The 26897-nt window shown below is 43.4% G+C and overlaps 4 protein-coding genes across 16 annotated transcripts in view; 1 reads left to right on the forward strand and 3 right to left on the reverse strand.

Annotated features, from left to right (window-relative positions):
- RAB27A (RAB27A, member RAS oncogene family) overlaps positions 1 to 2517 on the reverse strand; it is a 74121-nt gene extending 71604 nt beyond the window's left edge. For 2 of the 3 annotated variants that reach the window (XM_044980848.1, XM_044980850.1), the window contains exon 1: positions 2396 to 2517. The gene's annotated coding sequence lies outside the window, so the exon portion shown is untranslated. The remainder of the gene's footprint in view (positions 1 to 2395) is intronic. The other variant, XM_044980849.1, reaches the window with a different exon arrangement.
- Positions 2518 to 8588: 6071 nt separating this feature from the next.
- On the reverse strand, positions 8589 to 25366 carry PIGBOS1 (PIGB opposite strand 1). Of its 4 annotated transcripts, XM_044979534.1 has the most exons (3): positions 10441 to 10573; positions 9700 to 9825; positions 8589 to 8968 (listed from the first exon to the last, which is right to left on the reverse strand). In XM_044979534.1, exon 3 carries the CDS (start codon positions 8882 to 8884, stop codon positions 8723 to 8725), a length of 162 nt encoding a protein of 53 aa, XP_044835469.1. In that variant the 5' UTR covers positions 8885 to 8968; positions 9700 to 9825; positions 10441 to 10573; the 3' UTR covers positions 8589 to 8722. The 4 variants fall into 4 exon arrangements, with proteins under 4 accessions (XP_044835469.1, XP_044835473.1, XP_044835472.1 ...); XM_044979538.1 differs by lacking the exons at positions 9700 to 9825; positions 10441 to 10573 and adding an exon at positions 25344 to 25366; XM_044979537.1 differs by lacking the exon at positions 9700 to 9825 and having other exon boundaries at positions 10441 to 10530.
- On the forward strand, positions 10632 to 25502 carry PIGB (phosphatidylinositol glycan anchor biosynthesis class B). Of its 4 annotated transcripts, none has more exons than XM_044979522.1 (12): positions 10632 to 10820; positions 12429 to 12564; positions 12962 to 13079; positions 14152 to 14256; positions 14457 to 14587; positions 15509 to 15649; positions 16154 to 16205; positions 17632 to 17843; positions 20391 to 20455; positions 22382 to 22595; positions 23370 to 23547; positions 24147 to 25502. In XM_044979522.1, exons 1-12 carry the CDS (start codon positions 10691 to 10693, stop codon positions 24264 to 24266), a joined length of 1602 nt encoding a protein of 533 aa, XP_044835457.1. In that variant the 5' UTR covers positions 10632 to 10690; the 3' UTR covers positions 24267 to 25502. The 4 variants fall into 4 exon arrangements, with proteins under 4 accessions (XP_044835457.1, XP_044835458.1, XP_044835459.1 ...); XM_044979523.1 differs by having other exon boundaries at positions 15590 to 15649; XM_044979524.1 differs by having other exon boundaries at positions 10676 to 10703.
- Positions 22381 to 26897, reverse strand: part of CCPG1 (cell cycle progression 1) — a 59049-nt gene continuing 54532 nt past the window's right edge. For 4 of the 5 annotated variants that reach the window (XM_044979518.1, XM_044979516.1, XM_044979521.1 and 1 more), the window contains exon 9: positions 24850 to 25435. In XM_044979518.1, coding sequence (XP_044835453.1) covers positions 25252 to 25435 — 184 coding nt within the window. In that variant the 3' untranslated portion in view covers positions 24850 to 25251. Of the gene's footprint in view, positions 24818 to 24849; positions 25436 to 26897 lie in introns of those variants that run through there. The other variant, XM_044979519.1, reaches the window with a different exon arrangement.

Here is a 26897-nt window from a genome sequence, read left to right on the forward strand (position 1 = left end):
CCCCCCAGAACCTCCACCCCCTCCCTGGCCCCAGGACTCCCTGCCCCTTATCCAAACCCCCCCCCCAGCCTCCTGCCATGCTACTTACTCCCACCTCTCCCGGGGGCTCAGCGCGCCGCATCCAGGAGCAGCCCTCAACAGCGCTGCAGTGGCGTGGCTCCAGCGGGACCTAAGTTCCCGCCGGTCGGCCCGGAGCTCACAGCCCCATCCTCTTACCATGCGGCTCCAAGCGGGGCGGAGCTCAGGCCCTGCTAGAGCCATGCCGCTTTAGCTCTGTCCAGGGCCACTCCTGGGTTACCCCCCTCTCCCCTCTCTCGGAGCCTCAGCGCGCCACGTCCAGGAGCTGCCCTGGCCCCTGAACAGCGCTGCCGCGGCCTGGCTCCAGCGGGACCGGAGCTCGCAGTCCCGCCCCCTTACCATGTGGCTCTGAGTGGGGAGGAGGCCCCACCCAAGCCAGGCCACTTTAGCTCTGTCCAGGGCTGCTCCTGGACGTGGCACGCTGAGGCGCCGGGGGATGGGGGAAGGCGGAGGCGGGGCCGGAGAATTCTCATGGGGGCCCCTGCAAGGCCCGGGGCAAATTGCCCCACTTGCCCCCCCAGCCCGGGCAGCCCTGCCTTTTACTCCTAGTAAGGCTTTTCTATCATCAAAGTATCTAAGCATCAGTGGTTAGGAGTATGTCTCTGATCATTCACACAATCAAGATGTTCAAATTAAGGTATGATGATGCAGCTCAAAGCAGAGACTGAAATTAAAGTTGTTGATTTCAGACAGTGAAGACATGCCCTTTTAGAATGTACATTAAAATAAGGTCAAGGGTACTGTTATCTGTTACTATGAAAGTTTTACACAGCCAGGCTAAAGGAAGGGGAAGTTATCTTGATTACTCTTTGCTGTTCCTTAGTTCTAACATGATCAAAGTCTTGGTTCAGAGATGGCAGGGCTATTATTAGGTAATGATGAGATTTCGAGTAGTTATTATTAGTATGTGCATAACTTGTTGACATACATTTATATTTCCCCCTTATCAGTAATTGACTCACCTCAAAAGTCTTTTTAAATTACGTAACCCCATTAATTTTAAGTCCTCAGTGCTGGGAAATGTGCAGTTTCTTTAGCTGCTGTGTGCTAAGGCCCTGATCCTGCAAGCTGGACTACTTGCCATAATAAAGTTAAGCAAATGCATAAATGATTGCAATATCAGGGCCTAAAAGTTCTTCCCTCCAGTACGTGAATTTGGCACTGATCCTGCAAACACATACATATTTATTTTAGGCATATAATCAATCCCACTGACTTCAGTGGGACTACTCCAGTGCATAAAGTTAAGCATGTACTTAAGTGTTTGCAGGACAGAAGCCTTAAAAAGTTCACAGCAGAACTGAAAGAACATGGAAAAGCTTAATTTGCACCTGGCAAACCAGATCTCGAGAAAACCAAGTCCAGCAAAGCTCCCTTTAAATGATTCATTATTTTTGTTTTGCAAAGTTCACCATGTTTGCTGAGCCTGGAGGCACAAGGAAAACATATCTTGATTATTTAAAAAATATACCCCAGGACAGCTTGGGACCTATTTAATATGTGTTACAATTAAAAAGAAATCCTCTTTGTCTTTCACTCTAATTCAACTCCGGATTGGCAACATTAAATAGCCTAAAGCAATAACACCTGTCATTTGTTCTACTCCAGAACCCCGGTCTAGCCCCTCTTTGATAGCAAAGAAGAACAAACGCAAACTATGAAAAGTTATTCCCAGCCCCTCACGTCCGTCTGGAGCGTCTCCCTTGTGTTTTGTTTTAGTGCAACGATCTCTCCCCTTGACACAAAGTTTCTCCCAGGGCTGTTTCTATGGGAGCTGCCAAGCTCGGGTCAATCCGCCGAGGGAGATTTCAAACGGCTCCACACGCAGGGAAGGGAGGTCACTCCGCATCCAGGCCAGGGGAGAGAACTCGCGCTTGGCAGCGCCCTTCCCAACGGGGAAGGCTCGGGGGGGGGGGCGCAGCGGGTTTCTGGCGGGGTAGGCTCGGGAGGCACTTGGAGGGGTTTATTCCCCAGTGTCCAGCAGCTTTTCCTGAGGCCTGGCGGGGGCTGGGATCCTGCCCCCGAAGGGCCCGTGGGGTTTTATTTCGAAACGAAGCATTTGGTCGCCTCACACCTGCGCAGGGGCCACGCCCCGTAACGAGACGGAGCGACCAGCTCCCGCCGAGCCACAGCGGCAAGGACCCGTCCTCCGCGGAGTAACCAGCTCCAGCCCTTCCCCCTGGACGCTGCTGCCCAGCCCGGGCTCCAACCCCTCGCCAGGGTGCTCCTGCCCGGCCCCTGGCTCCGCGCCGGGCGCGCCGCGCCTCACCCCTCGCCCCGGGCGGCCAGCGAGCGCGCCGGGCCGCAGCCCCCTTACCTAGCGGCAGCTCCCCGCCCTGCTCCGGCCGGCGCCGAGTCCCTCTGGCCCCTGCCCTGTTTTAGGCAGCGAGCGTGTGTTTTCCGTCAAGGCGACATCACTTCCCGTAAGCCCGAGCGAGGGGCGGTCACTGCCCCTCCCCGCCGGGCCGGGCCGCCCCGGCACCCCTGGCGGAGGGAGCCCTAGCCACGCCCGGGCGGTAAGTGCTGAGCTCCAGGCCGCGGGGCCACAGCGCCCGGGACTGGCCGCCCTGGGAAGCCCCCCTGCCCTGGCCCTCAGCTAAATTCACGGAGAGGAGCTAACCTCCCTCCCTCGGGGCCAGCTCCGCTGTAGCGCACCTTTATAGTGAAGTCAGGGGTGCTGGAAGTGGGGATGCGGCCACAGCCCCTGGCAAGAAGTGGTTTCATTATATGTAGGTGACCAGCTGTCCTGATGTTAGAGGGACAATCCAGATGGTTGGGGCTTTGTCTTCTATAGGCACCTATCTCCCCCATCCCAATTTTTCACACTTGCTATCTGGTTCAAGGGATCTCAGCACACACACATACACACCCTTATAAAAATTCTTTCAGCACCCCTGAGTGAAGTTGGGGTGCTGTCTAAACCCCCTAGGCCTTATGTACAAGGATAGTTGCCCTGGCCCAATAGGATCCTGGGTGAGGAAGAGGGCTCCTCAGTGCTATATTAATAACAAATCAGCTTTTTAAATTATAGAGTTAAACTGGGGCAAACCTCTCTGTGGAGAGTCTTATTGCAGTTTAGTGACTTATCACAGGGCAAGCAAAGGCCCAAAATTGCACCAGTTCAACATCACATCTTTACTTAATCTGTTGCCATCTTACATAGATATGTAAGAGTGATCCTAGCATATGCCTCAATTGCATTGTAAACACAGGTTTGTGGGACCCACTGTCTCTAAACTTACACCTGAGCAGTCACACTCCATTGTAAACCTAGGTTTAAAATTGCTGGATCCCCATCCCACAACCAATCTATTATGCCTATACTACATTATGCAGACTTTCTGACTTGGCTTGAGCTGGCTTGAGACTTTCTGGGTCGGGGGCTTGAGCTGCATCTCACACATACACAGCAAAAAATGACAAGACTTGAACCTGAGTAACATCGGGATTCTTACTCTCCCTCTCCCACCCCCCCCAGAGTAGGGGATTTGAGACAGGTTTACAATGAATCGTAGACATAGCCATAGTCTGATATTGCACAGGCCAAAGCTGGCTCTAACTTACTCATATTCTAAATAATAAATAGCAGTTGTCCCCAATTACTGCAAAGCCTAGCTATTTTAGATCTTGGATTTGTAAACCCTATGTCTACTGCTAGTAAATATATTACATGAAAGAAAATCTTGTTGCAAATAAATGGCAAAGCATTTTACAAACTAGGTATAATTAGTACCAATTAAGTGCAACTTCCTCTGGGGCAGAGGCCAAAGTGGGACACTACATAACACTGCTGAAATTTCTTGAGCACAAAGTAGTAAAAGTGCAGAAAGGTGAATAGGTGATCCTTTTTACTTAAAAAAGGTGTCGTTTATTCCTCTTGTACAATATATCTTTTTTCAAAGCATCTTACACTCCTTGAGTGTGAGACAGAATGCTTATTACAGGAAGATACAGCAGGCGTCCCGGGGTAAACATCACTTTTTGCCCATAGTTAATTTTGATAACAGCTAACATCGTGAATCGTTGCTGCCCCCTGGCAGCTGTTTTCCTTTCGAAACCAACCCAAAACAATTGCAAAAAATTTTCTCCAGACTGTCCCTCCCCCTTCTGTTGTAAAACAGGTGCTCTCTCTCAAATATTCCCCACCCCTGATATAATGATATGCTGCTTTAGTCATACACCTTAAAGCAGGCATACACTAGAACAACCTAATGCAAAAGTGCTTTGGAAAACTGACAGATTGCATGGCCTAGTAAGTCAGACAACCTCAGTTCTACTCCTGGCTCTGCCACATACCTGTTGTATGACTTGGGCATACTTCACCATAATTTCTGCATTTGTAAAATGGGAAATAATGACACCTCCCTTTGTAAAGGTCTTTGAGATCTGTGTTCTTAGTGTCAGAGGAACAGCTTAGTTAGGCTGATAGTTGTGGAAGAGGATAGTTTTGTTTCGAGGATGAGTTTTGTGATGGAGGGTTAACTGGTGTTGTATTAATTGTATTTTTAATTCATAGTGCCTAGCGTATAAAATAAACCTGTTCTATATATTGAAAAATCAAAATAAACAAATAAAAAAGTATTATTTCTTATACTGTTGCTATGCAGTAGGTACAACCCCTCTCAAAAGAGTTTTGAACATTTCAAGAACCACGTAACGTACTCAAATGCTTGGGAATATGCTTCAGTTTTCCATGATCTTTTCAACTATCTGCAGTGAGAGAGGGGTTGGCACAACTACACACAAAGCCCTGTACACAGCTCAAGATTTTTTAATGTATCTAATAAATTAACTACGTATGCCACTGTTAATCTCCCTCCCATCTCTTACACCATTTCCTGTTCAAAACCGAAAGCCTGAGTTTCAGAGGGTGCAAGTTACCTCGCCCCTCTCATTGACAGAAAACTTAGCTATAAAGCCAAACAGGAGAGGCAAATTTTGAATCTGGATTTCACACCTCAAATAAGTGAAATGAGTCAGAATTAAGTTTTGCCGTACAAAAGAATGCAACACCAAGCTTAACAGCAGACTCTGGCCACTTTAATGATTTATTACTAGGGAATGAATTAAGGCATAGTGCAGGAGCATGTAGTTCTTCATAAGTCAAGAAGAACAAATAACAGACACGGATCACAAACAAAGCATCAGCAATGCCTTCAGTTTCCCATAAGAAATGGAACAAGATTCCAACATTTCAGATAAATCCATTTGCCATCTTCCAATGATCTTGCTCAGAGCACAACATAGCACCAGCATATGATTTCAGTCCTTTCTAATTTCTTATCTGCCCCTGACAAGGTATACACCAGGTCCAGGACCACCAGTGGTATCAACACACCAGCGGCCTAACAGTTGTCAAATATTTTTGATTGGCTTCATGGTAAAGAAGAGTTTTAAAGGAGGAACATGGAGCAGGATAATAGGAAATAGTTGTGTGCATGATTACAAGATGCTCCCCCAAGTCTGAGGGGCAGCATGGAACTAAGGGGCTAGTTTGAAAATTTAACAAATGGGGGATGGAAAGTGGTAGCATGGGCCAATAGGAGGTGTGAATCAATACAGAAGAGATGACAGGTAGAGGGGTGATAGACTGAGGAGCCATGAAAGCGATAAGCAGTTTATATTTGATGTGATAGAGTAGAGGGAGCCAGGGAAAGAACCCAACGAAGGCTGACATGGCTAAACAGATGAGAGAGGGACAAGACTAAATTTCTCAAGTCAAGAGATGAGGTTACACTAATCAAGATGTGAGATGATGAAAACTTGGACAAGAGTTTTAGCTGTGTGGATGGAGAGGAAAGACCACATCTTAGAGATGTTATAAAGAAACAATTGGCAAGATTTAGACATGCCCAGATGAAGGCCTAGATAACAGTTCAAGTCAAAGAGGAAATCCTCATTCACTTCCTCAGTCTGGGGTGCCATCTTGCTGATTGGTCAGGTCATTTTCCTTTATCAGTCTCCTTCAGGCTGCGCAGAGCTGGAGGGCTGTCTCATCCTGTCATGCTGGTGCCTTGCAGTGCAGTTTGTCTCCAGATCAGGTGAACAGCATAGAGCAAGACAGAGAGAGAGTATGTACGAGAAGAGAGAGGGAGGGGGACCAAAAGGAACATAAGGAAAGACAGACCAGCATCTTATGTATCAGACCGAGGTCCTTGCTGGTCCAGTGACATTGGTCAGGAGTCCTCATCAGTGCGATTGTTTAGACATCCCAATGATCAAGGCTCCCCAGTGAAGGACAGGCTCTGGGCTGGACAGAAACCTATGGTCTTCCCCCCGCCCCAGTCTAATCCATTCTGTTGATCACCAAAGGCACTTTTTGGGGGGGAAGAGGGCAGATCCACAAAGGGGCGGGACGAGTGGAATACAATATCCCCTCAGATTTAATTGAAAAAAAACAGACCAAAATTGGTGTATTGGGAGTTTATTAATTTCCAAATTTCATTTGCCTCTTTACCAGTCATGATTATAACAGTCCGTAAGTTGTAGGAGTAGCCATTTACATTTGAAAAAAATTCAGATTTTTTTGTCATCTTATTGTAACTTTTCTATCAACACTGATTGTTAAAGATTGTTGTAACATTTTATGAACTTTCACCCACTTGAACTCACAGTTAAGATAGGCTTTCTACACTCCAGTTACTACAACTGTAACCCTCTCCACTCACTACCTGCCCGACCTATTCCACTCCTTATTTTTCCTGTCTCATTTCACCTGCTATTAACCCACCAAAGAATCCAGCTGCCACTTCCTTCAGTCTTAGGAAGGGAACTGATTAAAAGTTTAATACTAAAATGTTATGAGTTGAGGGAAATACACTTTTCTTGTGCTGTCCAAATGGGATTCCATATGGACACCACCTGGATTTGAATTAAAAAAGCTCTTCCAAGACAGTTATGCTTTTAAAATTAATACTATGAACGTGCGCACTGCCATTTCACCATAACACCAGATTTTGTTTATTATGGTGACCGTTTTCAAATTCACATATACAACATCTCAAACTTTGTGCTGAAGTAGTCTCCAAAGGGTGACTTCTTAGACTTCCGCATTGACCCCTAAAGAGTCCCATCAAGTAGAACATTAGAACCACAATGGACAAGACATTAAGAAAATAGTTGGTAGGGAGCAATCCTGCACTGAGAGTGGAGGACAGACTAATAAGCACACCTACTACCACCAAAGCACTTGACATTTACTAGCTATCTAGTCACCACAATTCCCTGTGAGAAATCACAGGTAAGCATTAGCCCCATTTTAGTAACAATGAAACTGAGGTACAGAGAAGTCAGTGACTTGCCCCCCTACCCCCAACAAGACACATTGAAAGTCAGTGTCAGATTTGAAACTAGAACTCAGCAGGCCCTGACCCTTTCAGCCCTCTGCTCACACCATTAGGAAGCATCTCTCCCTAAAAGGCACTCTTCATGCTGTAAAAGTAGAAAATTAAACATAGAAGGTTGTAACATGCTGTTAAAGAGCTAAGAAACTCAGTGTTGGGTAACACATTCCACTCTCAGATCACACATACACCTTTACCCCGATATAATGTGGTCCTCCGGCACCAAAAAAAAAATCTTACCGTGCTATAGGTGAGATCGTGTTATATTGAACTTGCTTTAGCCCCCTGCTCCTTGTCCCCTGACTGCCCCCTCCAGAGACCCCTGTCCTAATCACCCCCAGGACTGCACTCCCTACCCAACCCCCCTGCTCCCTGTCCCCTGACTGCCCTGACCCCTATGCACACACCCCACCCCCTGACAGGTACTCACTGGCATCGGTGGGAAGTGGAGCAGCCCAGCCCCAGCCCGCTCCACTCTGCCAGCTTCCCGCCACCAGCAAGAGCAGGGTGGTTGAGGAGAGGATGGCTCCTATACTCACCTGCAGCAGGAAGCGGAGCACCAGGCTGATCCGCTTCTACTGCTGCCAGTGAGTGCAGGGAGATTGGGGAAAGGATGCCCTCCGCACTTACCTGTGGCAGGAAGTGGGGCGACGCGGCCTCAGACCGCTCCGCTTTCCTTGCCCCGGCCCCAGACGTGTCACTGGGGTGTGTGTGTTGGGGGTGGGGGGGGGAGGGAAGGCCCCACACTCACCAGCAGCAGGAAGCAGAGCAGCCCAGCCCGCTCCACTCTGCCAACTCCGAGCCGCGGCGCTCTGCTTCCCGCTGCAGGTGAATATAGGGGGCGTCCTTTCCCCAACCTCCCCGCGCCCACCGGTGGTGGGAAGCAGAGCACCCCGGCTGGGAGCTGACACGCCGATCTGCCAGAGTGCTGCTTTACCACGTTGTATGCAAACCCATGTTATAGCGGGTCGCGTTATATCGGGGTGGAGGTGTACAAGTATGCTTTCTATTCCCAATGGGGTTAGGACTAAGGGCAGAGTGACAGACCTAACTCTAAATTTGCATAAGACTAGAAACCTATAATTTTAAAGAAAAATGTCAGTGGAATCAAATGCAATTCGGTCAATGTACGTGGAGCTGGCCATATTAGAAAATAACACATTTACATTAATTAAAAAGCATATTTATTCTTCACCAAGATAAACCAGTTTCATTTTGAATAGACTTATTTTGTTTTGATCTCAGAACAAAAGTTTACAGTGTCCAAGCCAATATCACCAAGCAGATCCATGTAATCTCTGCTATTCTTTCTTCTCTTCTAGTTCTGTTGCTTGCAGCTTTTCTTTTAAGTTATTCTGTTCTCTGCGATATTGTTCAAATATTGGTTTATAGATGTAGAATCCTCCTGCAACTCCAAGGAGAGCCCCCAGAAAGATATGAGGTAATGGCACTTTACCATTCATTTTAATAGCCAAAGCTGTAACTTGCCACACCTGTCTTCAAAGATACTCTAAAGACATCTGAGTAGCCAACCAAAATCTTCAGATCTGCATATAAATGAAAGTGAATGTAAATTGTTACTCATTGTAATGTTTGTTACAGTCCAAAAAGAATGAAGTATGGACACATGACTATCAGTTACTGTGGGTAGGGGCTGCTATACAAAACAAAAAACAAAAAATATTCTGCCATCACCCATGCACACGATTTCCACTTAAATCAATTTGAACTGTAAACAGATGGGTCTAAGACCAATATAAATATTTATATTTTGCACCTAAAATGAGATAGCATAAGAATTATGGCTCTGTTCCACTTTTCAGAGCAAGAACTCCAATCATGATTAACAGTGTTCAGTTACTGATGGTAAGATAGAAGTGCTGCTCTCTTGTAAATACTGCTTCATGTAAAAAGCAGGTTTCTCTTGGTTTCATGGAGGAGCTGGATCACACATTCTGTACTGTATAATACAAAAAGATCAGGAGCGTGGAGGTCTTTTTCCTCTCTCTCCAGTACAGGATTGAGGTTTTTATGGGTACTAGCTCCAATATCATCCAATAGATCACATTTGCCTGTCAGCTCTTCAGTAGAGGAGATGTGTTTGTCCATTCTGTAAAGCACTGCCATAGTTAAATGATAAACACACAAAAATTACGGTAGTAAACTCTCTCAGCATTTCCTAAAACTTTTTAGAAGTTCAACTCCCCTTCAGAACGGGGAAGCCGATTACAGTCTCCATCAACAGCAGCGTTAGTAGGGCAGGGTAGGGAGAACTTACACGGCCACTGCTCTGTGTCCGTTCGCAGTTAGTGTCTCCCCCGAGGCAATGCCCCCACACGGGGGCACGCTGCCTTAGCGCACGGCAATCCGGCTTTCCATGGCGGTACACTAGGTGTATTGGTCACTAGGTGTAATGACAGAAGTGCTACCTGAAATCCCTGTTACCGGCGCCTCGGTGACAGGCGCCGCACGGATGAAGGCTCGGGGCCACGACCCGCCAGCTCTTTCCAGGCGCCAGCGGCGGGACTACCCAGGCAGGGCGGGCAGCACAGAGCTGGGCACTGAAAGCGCTGAGCTCGCCGGGCACGGGAGAGCTGAAGCCCGAGAGGCGCCTCAAGACGGGAGCACCCAGCTTCCCGAGGGGGAGGCAGCGTGCGGGAGAGGCGCTTCCCGCGGCCCTTCGCCCGCCCACGAGACCGGGGAGGATTTAGGGGCGGAGGGAGAACGAGGGGGCGGCGCCCCATGGCCCGAGCGCACCCCACCCGCGGGCCGCCAAGGAAGGGCACGGAGGCGGGGGCAGCTGTGGGGGGAGCCGCACGCGCCCAGCAGCCCCCGCTGCCCCGTGCAGGGCTCAGCAAAGCTGAGGGGGGGGCACAGACACGTCCCCGCCCCCGTCATCAATCGGGGGCCGGGATAGAGAAGCGCGAGGAGAGACTCCGGGAACATCAGCCCCCGCCTCCCTGCCCAGAGCCCGGCCCCGCAAACCCCTCCCACCGCGGAGCCGCGCGCGCCGCCTTACCTCCGAGGCCCCTTCGTCGAACCCATTAAACCAGAGAGATGAAGCCTCCATAGGCCAGACAAGCAACCGGAAGTACAGCGCCTGGCCCCCGCCCCCAGGGAGGTTACCTCTCACTCCGCTGAAGCGCCCGCCCCTAACTACTCTGCGCACATGCGCTCAGCCAGCCCCCGAAAGCTCCGGCATGGCCGCCCCATGCGGACGGGAGAGGGGCCCGACAGGCCTCTAGGTTCCGTGCAGAGCTGAGTCCGACATGCAGGCGGGGGGTGAGGGCGGGTTCTTCTCCCGCCGCCGGAGCCGCAGTGCCGACACCGTGCGGCTCCGCCAGAGAAAATCTGCGCTGTACAGCGCTGCCCCGGGGGCCGGCGGGGAGCGGGGCCCAGGTGAGGGGCAACCGGGGGAGGAGAAGCTCTGGGGGAAGGGCCTGAGGCCGGACAGGCGGTGGAGGAGGCAGAGAGCGGTGTCGCGCTGAGCCCTCTGACCCCGGGCGGCAGTGATTGGAGAGGGAGCTCCGCCGCTTAGCGAGACACCCCTACGGAGGGGCAGGCTTTACCCACCGGCTGCTTGGGCCGGGGGTGGTCTCGGCGCCCTCCCAGCCAAGAGGGGGCCAGGTGCCTGCAGTCTCTTGTTAGTTGTGCAAGTGGGAGGAACCCAAGGGGCAAGTATTTTCTGCAAAGGGCGGAGGAAGCAGTCCTTGCTGAAACTCTGGCCTCCTCGAGACCCCAGCGTGAGATGTCATTTGCAGCAGATTGTGCACTTCAAGACTTCGTATATATGTTCTGCTAGACTTCACCATTGGTTAGGATAGAATAGGCTACACCCATGATTACATGAAGACGTAAGAAAAGTAGCATGTTCCCAAAGTCAAGTGTTGACATTAGAATCTAATACTTTAGGTTAAAAAGTTCCAAGCTCACATTTGTAAAGAGAAACTGGAGAACTCTGTATAGCTGATGTGCTTGAGTTGAGTTTGTAGCCAGTCTCCAGCAGAGGGGAGGAGCAGCAGTTGCAGCTAGTGGCAGTAAGGGAGGGAGCAGCCTGACCCGGCAATCACCACCAGAGCAGATTAGGCCCCTAAAGGTGTCATTCTGCTGCCACCATTGCTTGGGAAGAAGGAGGCTACCATAACTGACCCTGTAGCAGGGGACTCTGAAGAACATTGGTTGCAACCACTGGAACCTTGGGAAAGTAACACTTTTTTGGTTGCTCCCCCTGTCCTCCATCCATTCCTCACTTTTCTTACATGCTTTGATAAGTTGTGAAATAGTTAATTCAAATGGACATCAGAGTCAGTAATCAGTGAAATGAACAGGACTACTCACCCCTCTCAGCCAATTTTTCAGATTCTGCAAAATCAGACACTACTACAGCAGTTACATTCCATTCATGTTTACAAACTTGAGAGCCAGTGGCTTACTTTTAAATTTTATATATATATATATATATATTATATAAAAAATAAAAGCTGAGATTCCAGAGAAGAGAGCAACTTAAAAAAAAAAAGGTGGGGGAGGAAGCCCACTGTGGGGAAGAATAACTAACCCAAAGCCATTAATGCTTTCTTCTCACTAATAACTGTCCAAGGTACTTGGTTGAAAAGTTCTCACTAAATTCAGTTTTAATTTGGATTTGGATCCTTCTTCAGTCACTGCAATTGATTTGATAATACAGTAGTTTGCAATCATTTAAGACTTCAACATGGAATCAAACTGGAGGCTATGAGGAATAATGCTGTTAAAGTGCAAATAGCAAAATGGGACATAAAATGATGGAACTTCTTGAGAAAAGATTAAGTATGATGGTATTTTTTCTTATAATGAAATTTGTTAAAAAATGCTACCATATATCTAACTTCTAAGATCAGGCTACAATACAGTTCAAAGCTATCATTTTAAAGAGAATGCCTTTGTTCAATCATCAGTAGCCATAGCAATTATTATTTCAGTGACTATAACAGGGACTTTCTCCAAACTAATGTTTTGCTTTCTCAGAGCTTTTTGGCGAAAACATTTATCTGGTCTTGTTTACCATAAGTCTGCGAGTACTTAACTGCTTTTTAGTCCAGACAAGCTTTGTTCCAGATGAATACTGGCAGTCGCTTGAAGTTGCACATCATATGGTTTTCAAATATCCTTTGCTTTTTGAAGTTAAAATGAGTGGAATCTTTCTAGAACTGAACTAAGTGTGCTCACTTTTTCATTTTGTTGTAATGGTGTCCTCAATACTGTAATAACATCTCTTTGTGATGACTTTATTGCCCCACAATGCTCTCTCTGCTCCATGCTTTTATATCCTAATAACTTTCCTGGAGCTATGTCACTACCACTGTCCTTTTTTTGGTAGGAGGGGTGTTAAGCTAGAGGTTTCCCTGGCAGTGAGAAATTAATATGACCATTGGCAGAAATCACTAATTGACAATGGCCACAGAGTTAAAATTTTTGACATAGAATCAGGAAATCCTGAGAATAAGCAGAACACTAATAGGAAAACTTTTAAGTTCTTTAAATATCCTTAATATTACTAATTATGGCTACTTGACCTGGGAATGGGCAGAAGGTTTAAGGGGTTATTCATACCCACTACTCTTTGCAACTATCTACAGAGTTTTACAGCTACTGGCAAAGGATGATGTTCAGCTGCTGGTAAGTATAAAGGAAATATTTTTTAAAAGCCCAGCTACTACTTACAATTAATTTAATTTCAAAGCATTGTAGGTAGGAAATTTAACTGCCCTCCACATAAAATGAAAGACCCTGGTTTGGCCATTGGAGCCATGTGAGTGAAACGGTTGCTGGTGCATGAAGTCTCAATTAAGTTAATGTGGCTCTGCCTGGCCACAAGGGTCCACTTGCATGGCTCCAGTGGCAGGAGTGGAGCTGAAGACTGTAGATGGTGATTCTTGCCCTCTATCAACCTCTTCAAAAGTCAAAGAAGATAGTGTTGTACCACTAGTAAGGTTAAAATTTTGTCATGATTATTTTTTGTAAAAGTCACAGACAGGTCACAGGCAATAAACAAAAATTCATGGAAGCCTGCAACCTGCCCATGACTTTTAGTACAAATAATGGAGTGAGGGGACTGACAGCTCCCACCCCTACTGCAGCCATTGTGGCAGGGGCTGTAGTCACAGAGGTTCATTAAAGTCTTGGAATTTGTGACCTCCGTGATTAAACCATATCCTTAGCCATTAGACTCAGAACATGATTTACTCAGTAGTTCTCTAATTAGTAGATTACTTTGGCTGCAAGTATAAGACCAGGTACTGCAAATAACTAACAACTGAACAGAATCTGAGGGTAGGTTTTTTTCAAAAGCCCTCAGTATTGACATAGCTCTGCTTCCATTGAAGATAATGAATAAAACTCCCACTGACTTCATTTAAAGATGAGTTACATCATTGTGGAACAATTTTGAAAGTGCTGCCTTGAGTTTCTGGAAACTTTCAATTGAATGTCAAATTGACTCACTGTCTTTGAGTGGTTTTAATAGAAACTCTGGACTCATCTGTCTCTAGGACTACGGTATTTAAAATAAGAGCTTTCCACCAAAACATAGGACAGTCATATACCTTTAGTTTCCTCAGTGGATTGATGTTTCAAGAATCTCCTAGTTTTATATATTGCAATTAAACTTGGGAGTTAATAGGGGCTTCAGAAACAAGAGTCAGAAAAATAAGTAAACTTTCTCTCTCTCTTTTTCTTTTTGTTAATATAGATTTGGATCCCTAGACTTGTGCAAGCAGTTCTGTCAGCTCTAGCAGACATAAAGCTTTACTCATTAGTGAGACATCTAGAAAATGCAGAAACAGCAAAGTGGGTGGTGAGTCTCAGCCTTGAAATACATGTCGTGTGTATGGGCCTTTAGTATTTTAGCATACAGTGTACTGCCGAACTTAAGAAATGGGTTAATGATATTATTAAATGTCTGAAAGGTTTATCACCACTTTCATTAAAGGCTATACAAATATTGTATTAACACTTCCCCACCCCCCATTCCCTGTTGTTCATAATTGTTTTTAGTACCTTTGCCAGTTGTGCTCTTGGTTTACATGGTATTGCTGTACCAGAACTCTAACAAACACCATGGAAACTGTTCTCACCATCTTTGCTCTTTTCTACTATCCAATGGAAGGCTCAAAGACGAGGAGCAGGTGAGAGAATTTACACTAACAACATTGGTAACCTTTGGTTGGGATAATCAAAATGGATGCAACTGTTAAAATAATGCTTTCTGTTCATCTATAAACTTTTCCTGCCTTTTTGTTATCCTCCCTGATGTCTTACATCTGTCTGAACAAGTGCACAGGCTTCTGAATTTAGAAAGATTAGTTCAACTTGTATAAAGCTAATGTAGAAGATAACTATTCCTTTTGTTACTGAGGGTGAAATTCATCCAAAGGTTCAGTGCAGTGGCATGCAAACCAATTAAGCCTGAAGGCAAGAATGCATAGATGGAACACTTGCAAGTTCTCTATGTGCCAAGAGTTCTTTGTGCTGGTTCCAAATAAGATGTTGGGGATGGGGCCATAGGAAACTAATCCTTAGTTGATCCAGCAACCCAAACCCCTCAGTTTGTGGAGAAACTGCAGCTGTTCTAGTTCCTGTGTGGAATGGTAACTGGTGTTGCTGCTGCACGTCTGCAGGGGATGACAGTGGGTGTGTAAAATTACTACTCTGCTGTTCCTCATTTCAAACCAAATAATCACCTGTGCGGGACATTAATTTCACCTAAAGGGCAGTGTAGAGACACTTAATTTGTGAGAACTTAGGAAGGACATGAAAGATGGTTACTCAAGCCAAACAAGTATCAGAGTCAATGTATTAACTATAGTCTTGCATAGTTTAATTTACTACACAGTTTTTTCATAGAAGCAGGCCAATAAGTAAGTGTTTGCACCCAAAGATTCAAGGTTAAAGGCAGAGCTGTGTACAGAAGTCTGTATGCTGTACTTGCCTGAGTCAGTGTCCAGAAACATGGTGACATGAAAAATATGATACTCCTGTCAATGAAAAAGCAATTAAGTCTCTTTACAATTGTACTCTGACTGTTTTATTATTTTCTTCATTTCTAGTTGCAAATATTTAACTTTCGTTGCACTTGCATTTATTATTCGTCCAACTGCTGTAATTCCATGGATACCTTTGGTGCTCAGGCATTTCTGGCAAGAACAGAAGAAGGTAGACCTTGTTCTATACAGCTGTATTCCAGTAGGGTAAGTGTTTTATTAATTCAGAGAATTTTGACACTGTGTATACTAAATAGTAACTATTATATGTTACCATCTAAAACCGTACTAACAGGATTCCTTTTAGGCATTCTGCTTATCAATATTTTTTTTTTAAACTAATAAGACTGTAGCCAGAGGCAGGACATCTCCTGAATGTTTCAACTTAGGGAGATGTGCAAAAGTGAAGAATAAAATACTGTGGCAGCAGTTTGGAGAGGGGGCTTACGCTGTGTTTGTACAGGAAGCATCCCCCACAAGAGGGAGGTTTCATGGAAAGAGCTCATGAGGGGAAAGTATGAGGACCACCTCCAAGCCAACCAGTGATTGTTCCAGAAAGGATAAGTGTTGGTGATTCACTCAAATAACTGTGACTAGTTTAGGGGACAGTGACACACACACAATAAATTGTAGAGGCAGGCTGAAGAAATGTGTAATCTAAACATTCAGAAGATGTCAGTAATACAAGGAGCTTTTTCTTGATTTTTGCAGATTGGTCACTCTAGGGATTTCTTTAATAATCGATCGTGTATTTTTTGGTGAGGTAAGTTGCCATACAATGTCTTAAATTAAATTTGTAAGCATTTCTAACAATTTTGTACTTGGGCAGATGGTTCCACACTTTCCTAATTCAAGAGCTATTGCTGTCTTAATAATCTAAGATCTGTACATTCCGCCTTTGGCATCACCTCTAACAACAATTTGTCTGTATCCTATAATCTTATGAGTATAATTCTAGCCATTAATATCTATGCTTATGTTAAATCACTAGAATGCCATTTCAAATAGGACCAACAATGTGGCGGCTTCTCAATTCACTGATATTTAGTGTCAGTGTTCAGAGATATTTGCATGTTAATTTAATGATGCACAGAGTAACTAAACTTTACACTGGTATTCTCTGCAGCATATCTTACGTTCTGGGAGAGTTGTAGTGTTATGGTTAGCTCAGCATTAATTTCTGTTAGGATGGCTCAGTTGTAGCGTTTTGGTATTTATTTGCTTCTATAAGTATTTACAGATCCTAGTTAGCACTGTCCTAGTAAACCTGCTTGTGAAACTTCTCATTTCTGACATCTGGTGTTACCATAAAGTATTCGTCAGCTTAATACTTACCTACAAAAGATGCTTTCTGTAGACAGCATCAATTATGTAAAACAAAGATTAGCAAAAGTCATATCCTGCATGTTTTCAACTTTCACGTGGGTAAAGATGCACAGCTCTCGAGGTAAGAAGTGTTAAATATATTGATGACTGTTGCCAGCATTACTGTAAGATGGACAATTTTGGCAAACTTGAAGTTGTCCATCTAACCCAATGTCATATAATATGTAGAAAAGATTTTTTCCAAACAGGAGACATTACAGAGTTAACAGAAGTATTAGAGCAATATTCAAGTGTGCAGAGGAGAATTCTATAGGGCTTGAAGGGATGTATGAAATATTTAAGGTAGGATTTTCAGACGTGCTCAGCATTGATCTAACTGCTTCCATTGAAGTAAATAGTAACTTAAATAGGAGCAGATTACACCAATATTGAGCAATTTTGAGAATCCTGCCCCTAGTTTTTAAAAAAAAGTTCTATGGACAACCCGTGTCTCATTTAAAGGATTCAATAACTCTAAAAGATGAGCCTATACTTTTTGTGGAAGTGAATTAGTGACCACATAAAACTGATTGTGTGTAGATTTTTAAAACATTTCACATTTGTCTTGTTCAGCATAAGAGGCCTGTTCTGTATGATAGAAAAGTCAAAAACTTTCAAACCATAAAGCTTGTAACTAGTATTAACTGCTGAAAGTAACTAAATTGCTTTCACAAGATAGTTTTTACTTTAAAAACTTGCTGTAATGATTTTAGGTAAAAATTTAAATCATGGTATCCTTTAATGGCAGTGTTGCATAACAGAACCGGACAGACTTAATCTAACGTTTTCATACTTAACATTAATTCATTTTTTTAACCTTTTAGTGGATACTGGTTCAGCTGAAATTCTTGAAGTTTAATGTGCTACAGAATTTGGGAACATTTTATGGTTCTCATCCTTGGCATTGGTACTTGACCCAGGGATTGCCGGTTATTTTGGGCACCCATCTACCCTTCTTTATTCACGGCTGCATCCAGGCACCAAAGAGGTATCGCATCCTTCTAATGGTAGTGGTTTGGACAGTGTTAGTATACAGGTAAGCTCCCTTAGAGGTAATTAACTTTGAACTAGTCACATTATTTTTAAAGTCAAAGTCATAACTTATTTTCTCTAGAACAAATTTTTGAAATTAATGCAAAGAAAATTTAATTCAAATTGCAGTGTCCAATGAATTAAACAAATAATCCAAATATTTGACAATAAATTACTCAATGGTATGACATAGCTGCATTTAACCCTACTACAGTGGCTTAATGGAATCATTCTAAACTGTTGGTGGTGGCACAGTCAATGATTAGAGAGCAGATTGGGCATTGCAGAAAAATTGAAAACTTCATTGAATCACTAAAAGGTGTTTGCTTTCAGCAGCAGAATGAGTTTGAAAGTTTGGTTTATCTGAGGCCTGTTAAAGACAATCACATTATTTTGTTTAATTTCACTCAAGATTTCTGAAATCTTCTGTAAAGACTTGCATATGGAGCAATTCAAATATTACTACAATATAAAAATCAGTCCTGTCTTTTGTCATTTTGACAACAACCAGAGGTGAAGGTCGCAGGGGATGAGAAATGGCAGTGAGGATTAGTTTGTTCAGGCTCTTCACACACAACTCACTGTAGAAACAGACAGTTCCATGTGAAGGTGAAACAGGTGACAGTGATTATTTAAATATCAAACAATGTTAAAGGCCTTCCCCTGCTTCAGAACATGGTATTAATAAAATATAGAAAAAATTTGTAACTGGGTCGCAATTGTGACATCAGTCGTTAGTCCAACTCAAAACTGAGGGATGCAAAGATGGTTTTAAACTACCTTGCGCTGGCCCAATCCTCTACGGCTCCAGTCCCCTGGCACAAGTTAAAGTAGTCTGATGCCCTAATCATGCCCCCTACACTACCTGCAGGGGGGACTGGCATAGGAGCCACTGTGATAGTTATACATCACTTGATCCAGGTATAATAGGGTGGGCCTCCTGTGGCTGACCCCACAAGTTATAGGACTGTATTGAGTAGTAGTATGGTGCACAGCTGTCCTAGCTTAGATGAATCTTGGCTCCATAGTTGTTGTGTGCCCAGCTAAGTTTTGATTCACCATCAGCACTTTTCCTCACTTGGAATTTTGAACAGCACCTTATGACAAGGTAACAGTCTCTCCTTACAGGTTGCATCGCTGACCATATCTTGATAAATAGCTATTGATGAACCTACCCTCCTTGAACTTACCTAATTCTTTATAGTTTTGGCCTTCACAACATCCCCTGACAAAGAGTTCTATAGGTTGACACTGCGTTGTGACACATACTACTTTCTTTTGTTTTAAACCTGCTGCATGTTAATTTCATTGGGTGACCCCTGGTTCTTGTGTTACGTGAAGGGGTAAATAACCCTTCCTTATTTACTTTCTCCATTTTTGTTGTCCTTCTCTGTACCTTTTCCAAGTCTAATATATCTCTGAGATGGGGAGACCAGAACTGCATGCAGTGTTCAAGGTGTGGGCGTACCATGGATTTATATAGTGGCATTATGATATTTTCTGTCTTATCTATCCCTTTCCTAATGGTTCCTAACATGATTAGCTTTTTTGGACTGCTGCTGCATATTGAGCGGATGTTTTTGGAGTACTATCCCCAATGGCTCCATGATCTCTTTCTTCAGTGGTAACAGCTAACTTAGACCCCATCACTTTGTTTGTTTGTATAGTTGGGATTGTTTTCCAATGTGCATTACTTTGCATTTATCAGCACTGAATTTTATCTACTGTTTTGTTGCCTACTCACAAAATTACTAAAGTACTAATTATGATCTAGATCAGTGTTTCCCAAACTTGGAACACCGCTTGTGTAGGGAAAGCCCCTGGTGGGCTGATCGCGGCTCCCACTGGCCGCGGTTCGCTGCTCCAGGCCAACGGGAGCTGCTGGAAGTCACGCAGGCAGAGGGACATACTGGCCGCCCTTCCTGCAGCCCCCATTGGCCTGGAGCAGTGAACCGCGGCCAGTGGGAGCTGTGATTGGCTGAACCTGCGGACACGGCCGGTAAACAAAGTGGCCTGGCCCGCCAGGGGCTTTTCCTACGCAAGCGGCGTCCCAAGTTTGGGAAACACTGATCTAGATTTTAATATGTTCATTGCCAGGGTGTAAAAACACCTACCTGTAGGCAGTATGTGATTAACGTCACAATAGTCAAGCATGATATTTATTGTACTCCTTTCTTCATGTAAATGGGGTGACTGAATGCCTCCAACAGACAGATAAGGAGGAGCAGTTGGCATATGTTAGTAAAGTTCCTGGAAAATGTTAGTTTGTTTGCAGCTGCAGTATGCTCCTGTCTTCTAAAACACTATTATCTGAACTACCACATTAACTGAATCCCTTCCTCATGCCCCATATATTTCATGCTGGGGGACAAGGAATGGATTCAGATAGAGCAGAAACCTCCAGCCGAGACTGCAAAGAGGAGGCTCACTACTCAGTTTTTAAAAAAATCTGTTAAAGTTGTCTTTTCTCTCCCTACATGCTATTGAATTGTCAACAAACCTGTGATTTATATAACTTTATTTCAGTAGTACCATACCTGTTTTGTTACAGCATGTTGAGCCACAAAGAATTCAGGTTTATCTATCCCGTACTGCCATTTTGCATGGTGTTTTGTGGTAAGCATTTGGATTTTAAATGTTGTGTGGTGATTACCCGGCTGTAGAAACTTTTTTACATGAAATATAGGCTGTAGATTAGTTATGGTCAAGTTGCATGCTAGTCATAGCTTGTTTAGAATTAGTCTTCTATTCACTTACAGCCCCACCAAAACAGATTGAATCAGAGGGGCAGGAGCAACTATTGTCTAGGTGCACGGCTAAATGTTACCTCTAAAGCAAACTACGGCCCGCCAGCCGTTTTAATCCGGCCCTCGAGATCCCGCTGGGGAGCAGGGTCTGGGGCCACTCCGCGTGGCTCCCAGAACCAGCAGCACGTTCTCCCTCCGGCTCCTACACATAGGAGCAGCCAGGGGGCTCCGCTCTGCAAGTTGACTCTGCCCCAAGCCCCGACCTCGCAGCTCCCATTGGCTGGGAACTGCGGCCAATGGTAGCTGCAGGGGTAGTGCCCATGGACAGGGCAGCCAGCAGCAGAGCTCCCTGGAGGACATGCTGCTGCTTCCAGGAGCTGCTTGAGGTAAGTGCCGCCCTGAACCTGCACCCCGATCCCTCTCCCACCCGCTGAACCCCTTGTTCCCAGCCTGGAGCACCCTCTTGCACCCCAAACTCCTCATCCCAAGCCTAACCCCCAGCCCTAGCCCTGATCTCCCTCCCGGCCTTCGAACCCGTCAGTCCCAGCCCGGAGCACCCTCCTAAACCCCAGAGCCCCTGCCCCCACCCCTCATCCCCAGCCCAGAGCCCCCTACTGCACCCTGAATTCCTCATTTCTGGCCCACACCCTGGAGCCCACACCCCAATCCAAATTTCATGAGCATTCATTGGCCGCCATACAATTTCTATACCCACGTGTGGCCCTTGTGCCAAAAAGTTTGCCCACCCCTGATCTAAAGCCATAAGAATAATAAGGGCCCTGGTGAAACAATATCACAAAAGCCATGAATGCTGGGCAAAATTACAAAGAATAGATTTTTTGGGACTTGTTAACACACACATTTTAAACAGCTTTATTTAAACCAGGGCAACCCTGTGTGGACACTCTTATTTCAGTTTAAGCCAGGCTTATTTTGGTTTAGTTTACATTCATTAGAAATAGCTGTAACTAAAATAATCATGATTTAAGCTTAAATAAGAATGTCTACACAGGAGTTGCCCTGGTTTAACAAAGTAAATTAAACTGATAGAAGTTGAACTGGTTCATCTTAAGTTTGTAGACAAGGTCCTAGTCAGGTGTTTTATACCATCTTGCTTTTTTGTTAACAGCCCACTTAACTGCAGAAAGGTAGCCTTTGATAAAGAGTCAACACCCGTCACTGTAATTTTGAAGCTCCCTGCTGCTTTTTTCCCTTCATCCCAGAGCTGCTGAAGCATTACTTAGCACCTAACCCCACTTCCCTTGCTACAGAAGCAATTCATTTGGAGTACAGTGACCTGCTTCGGGCCTTTTTAAGTGTTGGAGAGACCAGAGAACCATATTACTGACAGTGGGGGGAAGTATGTTCCTTCCTTGTTGCCCCTTGAACCAGACACTTCAGTAACAGTCTTCACTTATTTGTTCAAACTGATTCACTTTCCTCTTCTTAAATGATTTCCCATCCTATGGAATTAAATACAAGCCTAGAAAAATTAAACATTGGCTTGGGTGAACCTGTCCTAATTGCAGCTCTGAATCACAAAATAGGTTCGAGGGGTTAACATCTCATTAACTTTAGAGTGTGGAATCCATATGAAACATGCCCCATTTTTCAATTCTAAACAAAAAACTGGAGTGGGCAGTGACTTTGACTATTTCAAAACAAGGAACTGTTTTGCTTCTAAGTTAACCATGACTAATCAATTTTCAGTAAGTTGCACTATGTCAAAAGAGAGCTGTAGACTAATAGTTAACACTTGTTTATCTGCTTAACTATTTTATATTTCTCACTTTAGGATATTCTCTTAAACAATTGAAAACATGGAAGAAATCAGCAATAACCTTCCTGCTTTTATCAAATTTACTCCCAGCCCTGTACACGGGTTTGATTCACCAACGTGGCTCTCTTGATGTCATGATTCATATGCAGCAGCTCTGTAACAATTCTTCTAACCAATCATGGGCTTCTGTCTTTGTAATGATGCCATGCCACTCTACTCCTTTTTACAGGTAATAAAGTAGCTAATACAATTTGTAATACTAAAGCTACTCAAGCATACAATTTCCCCCCCCTCAAATATATTGAATTATTTGTGGGCTAATGTGCATCTATTACTAAATTGTTCAGTCTGTGTTAACTCTGTATGAAGTAAATTGGAAAAGTGGATCTTTCATATTGTTTACTCCACCCAGCAGCTGCATTTTTTCCTGTTTTACCAAAACAGCTTAGTGTTAGACATATGTTTGCCCTAGGAGTTTGCATTGCTTCACTCCTTCTCTAATATTTAACTACTGCAGGAAGTCAAGATTTAATGCTTATTTCCTTGACTTCTGCTACCAGGTTAACAGATAGAACTATTATGTATGACATGACTAAAGTAACTCTTCCAGAACTATGTAACATCCTGATATATACAAAATTAAATAATTAACACAACATATTTTCAAAATGTGCTCCAGTAAAGGACTGAGGTCACTCAGGATGGTCTTTTTGCTATTAAAATCTACAATAAATCAGATTGTGGATTATTGCTTCCTATGAACCTCTCCAGTTGCAACTACACTCACTACTGGCACCTCATTTTACTTTCTGTATGCTTATTTGAAATACAGAGATGAGAAAAAATTATGTATCTAGCACAGAAGGGAAAAATGCACCTACTGATAATGGGAAAATAAGAGAACAAGAAGTTTTACAGTCTACAATATAGCATCCTTAATTGAAACTAAGATCTAAAGTGGTCACTTAACACTGGATCTCAACCATTTTTCCCCCCCTCCTAGCCATGTTCACTGTCCTCTACCAATGAGATTCCTTCAATGTCCTCCAGACCTAACTGGAAAAGAGAGTTACCTTGACGAAGCAGATATATTTTACTCTAATCCTCTCAAGTGGCTTAATGAGGAGTTTTACAATGGTACATTACCTACTCACTTGGTCTTCTTCAGTGTGCTAGAACAGGTATGTTAACTGCAAGTTAACTTTATCTAAATCACGCTAAGAACACAAATTTTCACAAGAAATAGAAATGAGAGCTGAAATTGCAGCTTTGAAAATGTTCTTTAGCCTTTAAAAATGTATGACTTGTAGCTATGCTGTATTTGGGCAAATGTTCTATTGTCACTGTAGTGAAGGGAAAGATCCCAGAGAGGGCATGCATGGGTACCCAGCAAATCCTTCATGTCATGAAGTACTGCTGTGAGGCAACTATCTTCCAAACAGTGCCAAGGCAAGTTTGAGGTGCACAGACACAACCTATATGGTTTGCCTTGAGTGACTTTATGGGCATGAAGTGAGCAAAGTAGGCTGCAATCAGCAGAATTCCTTCCCGTTCAACTTTTCCGTAAAGTCCATTTACTCAAGGTTGCGGGAGGTGACCAAGATTTCACTCTAACCAAGGGTCATGATATGGTATGGTTGATATTTCTTCCCACAACACAGAACCTAACTTCCATGGGTAGCTGAGTGGTTGGTTTAATAGAAGTTCAGGAACACAGTTATGTACCCCACCAGTATAAAAATGCCGGACTGTTTGGAAACGAAAGTGTATTTATTTACAGGAAATATCATCGTTTCTTGTCCTAAATGGTTATGAGAGAACAGCTACTGTCTTTCACACCCATATGCCTCAGGGACGAATTGGAAGCCACATCTATGTCTACACAAGAAGGGTGAAATGAAGCATGCTTCAAGATCAGTTTCTGAACTGGAACCAACTGAACTCAGTATTGTACAGTGGTGTCTTGGTTAAACAACCTTCTAGTACAGAACAGAGGGCCGTGATACTTGAAAATAGGTAAGAAAAATTGACAGGTCTGGCTCAAATGTACAGCCAGTAGATAAGGATTATACTGGGCGTAGTGTGTTTAGTGATGCTTCTTCACTGGTGGAAAAGTGGAACTTCAGTGGCAATATTCTCATCTTATCTCTTGGTGTTAAGAGGGGAGGGAAAAAACAAGGTTCATCCGTCTTAGGACATTTATAAATAATTAACAGAACATCAACAGCTACTGCATGACATTTGTGATTTAGAGGAGAGGAGTAAAACAAGACTTCATAACCTCTATGGGACTGTACATCTATGCTAAATTTGTTTATGAATAAAGACTTTTACCCACAACGCCTCTTTATTTTTCTTCCACAATATGCAGATGTGCAAGAAATTTCAAGTGCATATGTCAGTAAGCTGATTAGAATGCAGCACAGCAAATTCTTCATAAGTCAACAGGCTCTTGAACCCCCAAAAAAGACAAGAAGCAAGTATAAGATTACAAAACATTCACAGATGCATTGCCATAATTTAGATCTACTTTCTGAAGGATGAGATGAAGTTAGTACACCAAACCATGTTAATTACATGTACATTATGGATGATTCAATTTTGAACTATACTAATTAAGCCTATTTTTCACACAAGTCACAACACACCTAGTTTCCATAACAGTACAACTACAACCAAAATCATTTCCAAAGAACAGTAAAGCAACACTAGAGAAAATGCGAGTTAGGAAGTTTGATTGATGCTTTTGAACAATAGGGTAAAAATCAATCTGTATGAAGAAACACTTGCACCTTGCAGTTTTGTTGAAAAACAATTAGTTTCCATGGAGGAACCACTAGAAATTATCTACTTGTATCTTCCTGATTTTACCATACACAAATTACTTAATATTTTGGATCAAAGGGTAATTGCCCCAATTCTATTTCAAGATTTGCCATATGTCTTCCATTAGTGCGACCATGTTTATGCCATTTACCTTCTCTCTTATTACGATGGTGTTGCTTCTGAGTTTGTTTTTCATGTCTGGAACTTTCAGATTGTGTGAAAGTAGGCCTTTTAGCAGGTTGACTGAAAGGAATAAACAAAACTTGGTTAGGAACTGTTGAAAATATCTTAATAAAATCAACTACATACATGATTATTATTTCACTACCACTGCTCAAAGAAGAGTTACAGTTGATGTAAAGATGATGGGTTTTATTTAATTATTTTTTAAGTATGTACATAGTACTCTCAAAATAGATTACCCAAAGCCCTAGTTAGGGTCACGGTAAATAAGCTCCAGTGCAAATTTCCACACCACTCTGCTTGACTTGCAGGGAACACAACGCTGGCTAGGACTGAACAATACTCTTACGTGAAGACATTTAGAACATACGCAACCCAAGTTTCAAATAGAAACATCTGCACCATAATATGTCTGTATGTGCATGTGTACACACACAATACAAGGATTTAGGTGGAGGACTGGAGCGTGCTGTTAATAAACCATTGTAGCTCATCTTTGGTGTTTTTTGATATTACAAAAACTCCAAGGAATTTTATCCTTGTATTACAGTCTCACATCCCACTTCTGAAGCAAAAGGCAAAATATTGCCTAATATTCTTACCAGTAGAGATAAATAATGAAGAATCACTAAATACATTTTAAAATTAAATGCCTGTACCAGTAAACTGATGTTTTAGTCTCATTCAGACCATAGAACAATAATATAGTAAGTCATGAAAAAATCAAAATATTAGAAAGCTGTTTTAATAATGAAATGTGACAGGCAAATTAAAATCTAGATAAATAAATACAGCAAGTTAAATGTGTGCATTTGCCAAAACCAGGAATTATAAACTACCCCTTGATCATTATTACCAATAAAGAGAAAGCTTAAAGTTGTTCTCTGAAAGTTAAACTGCAATAAGAAAAAAAAATTGCAAACTATTTCAAAAATAACAAAAAGATGAGTGCGAAAGGGAGCAGTCCAGAAGACAAACAGTACATTTAAATATTTAATATAAAACTGCTCTTGGTCTAAAAAGGTTAAATATGCTTTATAGAGTGTAAGGGGAAAAGAGTTCTGTTACTGCCTTACTGTTTACTGGAAGAAGAGTGAGAATGTAACTTCTTTTAAACACATTAGCATAACTTTGCCTCTCTCATCAGATCAAAATGGACTTATTTTCCTCAAGAGGCTAAGAACAGTTGAAATAGAATTTAATATATAAGTGGAATAACTCAGTAAAATTATTAAAAATCCAAGCAAAATGCATCATCAGTAAGAAGGGACTTAAGCAGGGGAAGAAAGTGATTACAACACGGCTGAAAAAAATTACCACAGCTGCTCAGGTCAGTAAGCAGGCATGCTGTTGCATTCAGCAGCTGCTCCAAGCAGTAATGCTTAATCTTAATCAACAACTATTTTCTAAGGGAATCCTCCACATATTAAAGCTGTAAAAGGTACAGTGGAATCTGTGCTAATGTCACTTGCCCCAACAGCCAATAAAATCTGTCCCAATGAGACATCCCACCACACTCATT

Source organism: Mauremys mutica, chromosome 11 (assembly GCF_020497125.1).
Source record: "Mauremys mutica isolate MM-2020 ecotype Southern chromosome 11, ASM2049712v1, whole genome shotgun sequence".
In the NCBI taxonomy this organism is placed as follows: domain Eukaryota; kingdom Metazoa; phylum Chordata; order Testudines; family Geoemydidae; genus Mauremys; species Mauremys mutica.

Coding starts and splice junctions, on each gene's coding strand:
- PIGB (XM_044979522.1), top strand. CDS start 10,691: ATGCAGGCGGGGGGTGAGGGCGGGTTCTTCTCCCGCCGCCGGAGCCGC. Junction 20,456..22,381: donor ATTTTGCATGGTGTTTTGTG/GTAAGCATTTGG, acceptor TTCTCACTTTAG/GATATTCTCTTAAACAATTG. Junction 23,548..24,146: donor TCTTCAGTGTGCTAGAACAG/GTATGTTAACTG, acceptor ATTTATTTACAG/GAAATATCATCGTTTCTTGT.
- PIGBOS1 (XM_044979538.1), bottom strand. CDS start 8,884: ATGAATGGTAAAGTGCCATTACCTCATATCTTTCTGGGGGCTCTCCTT.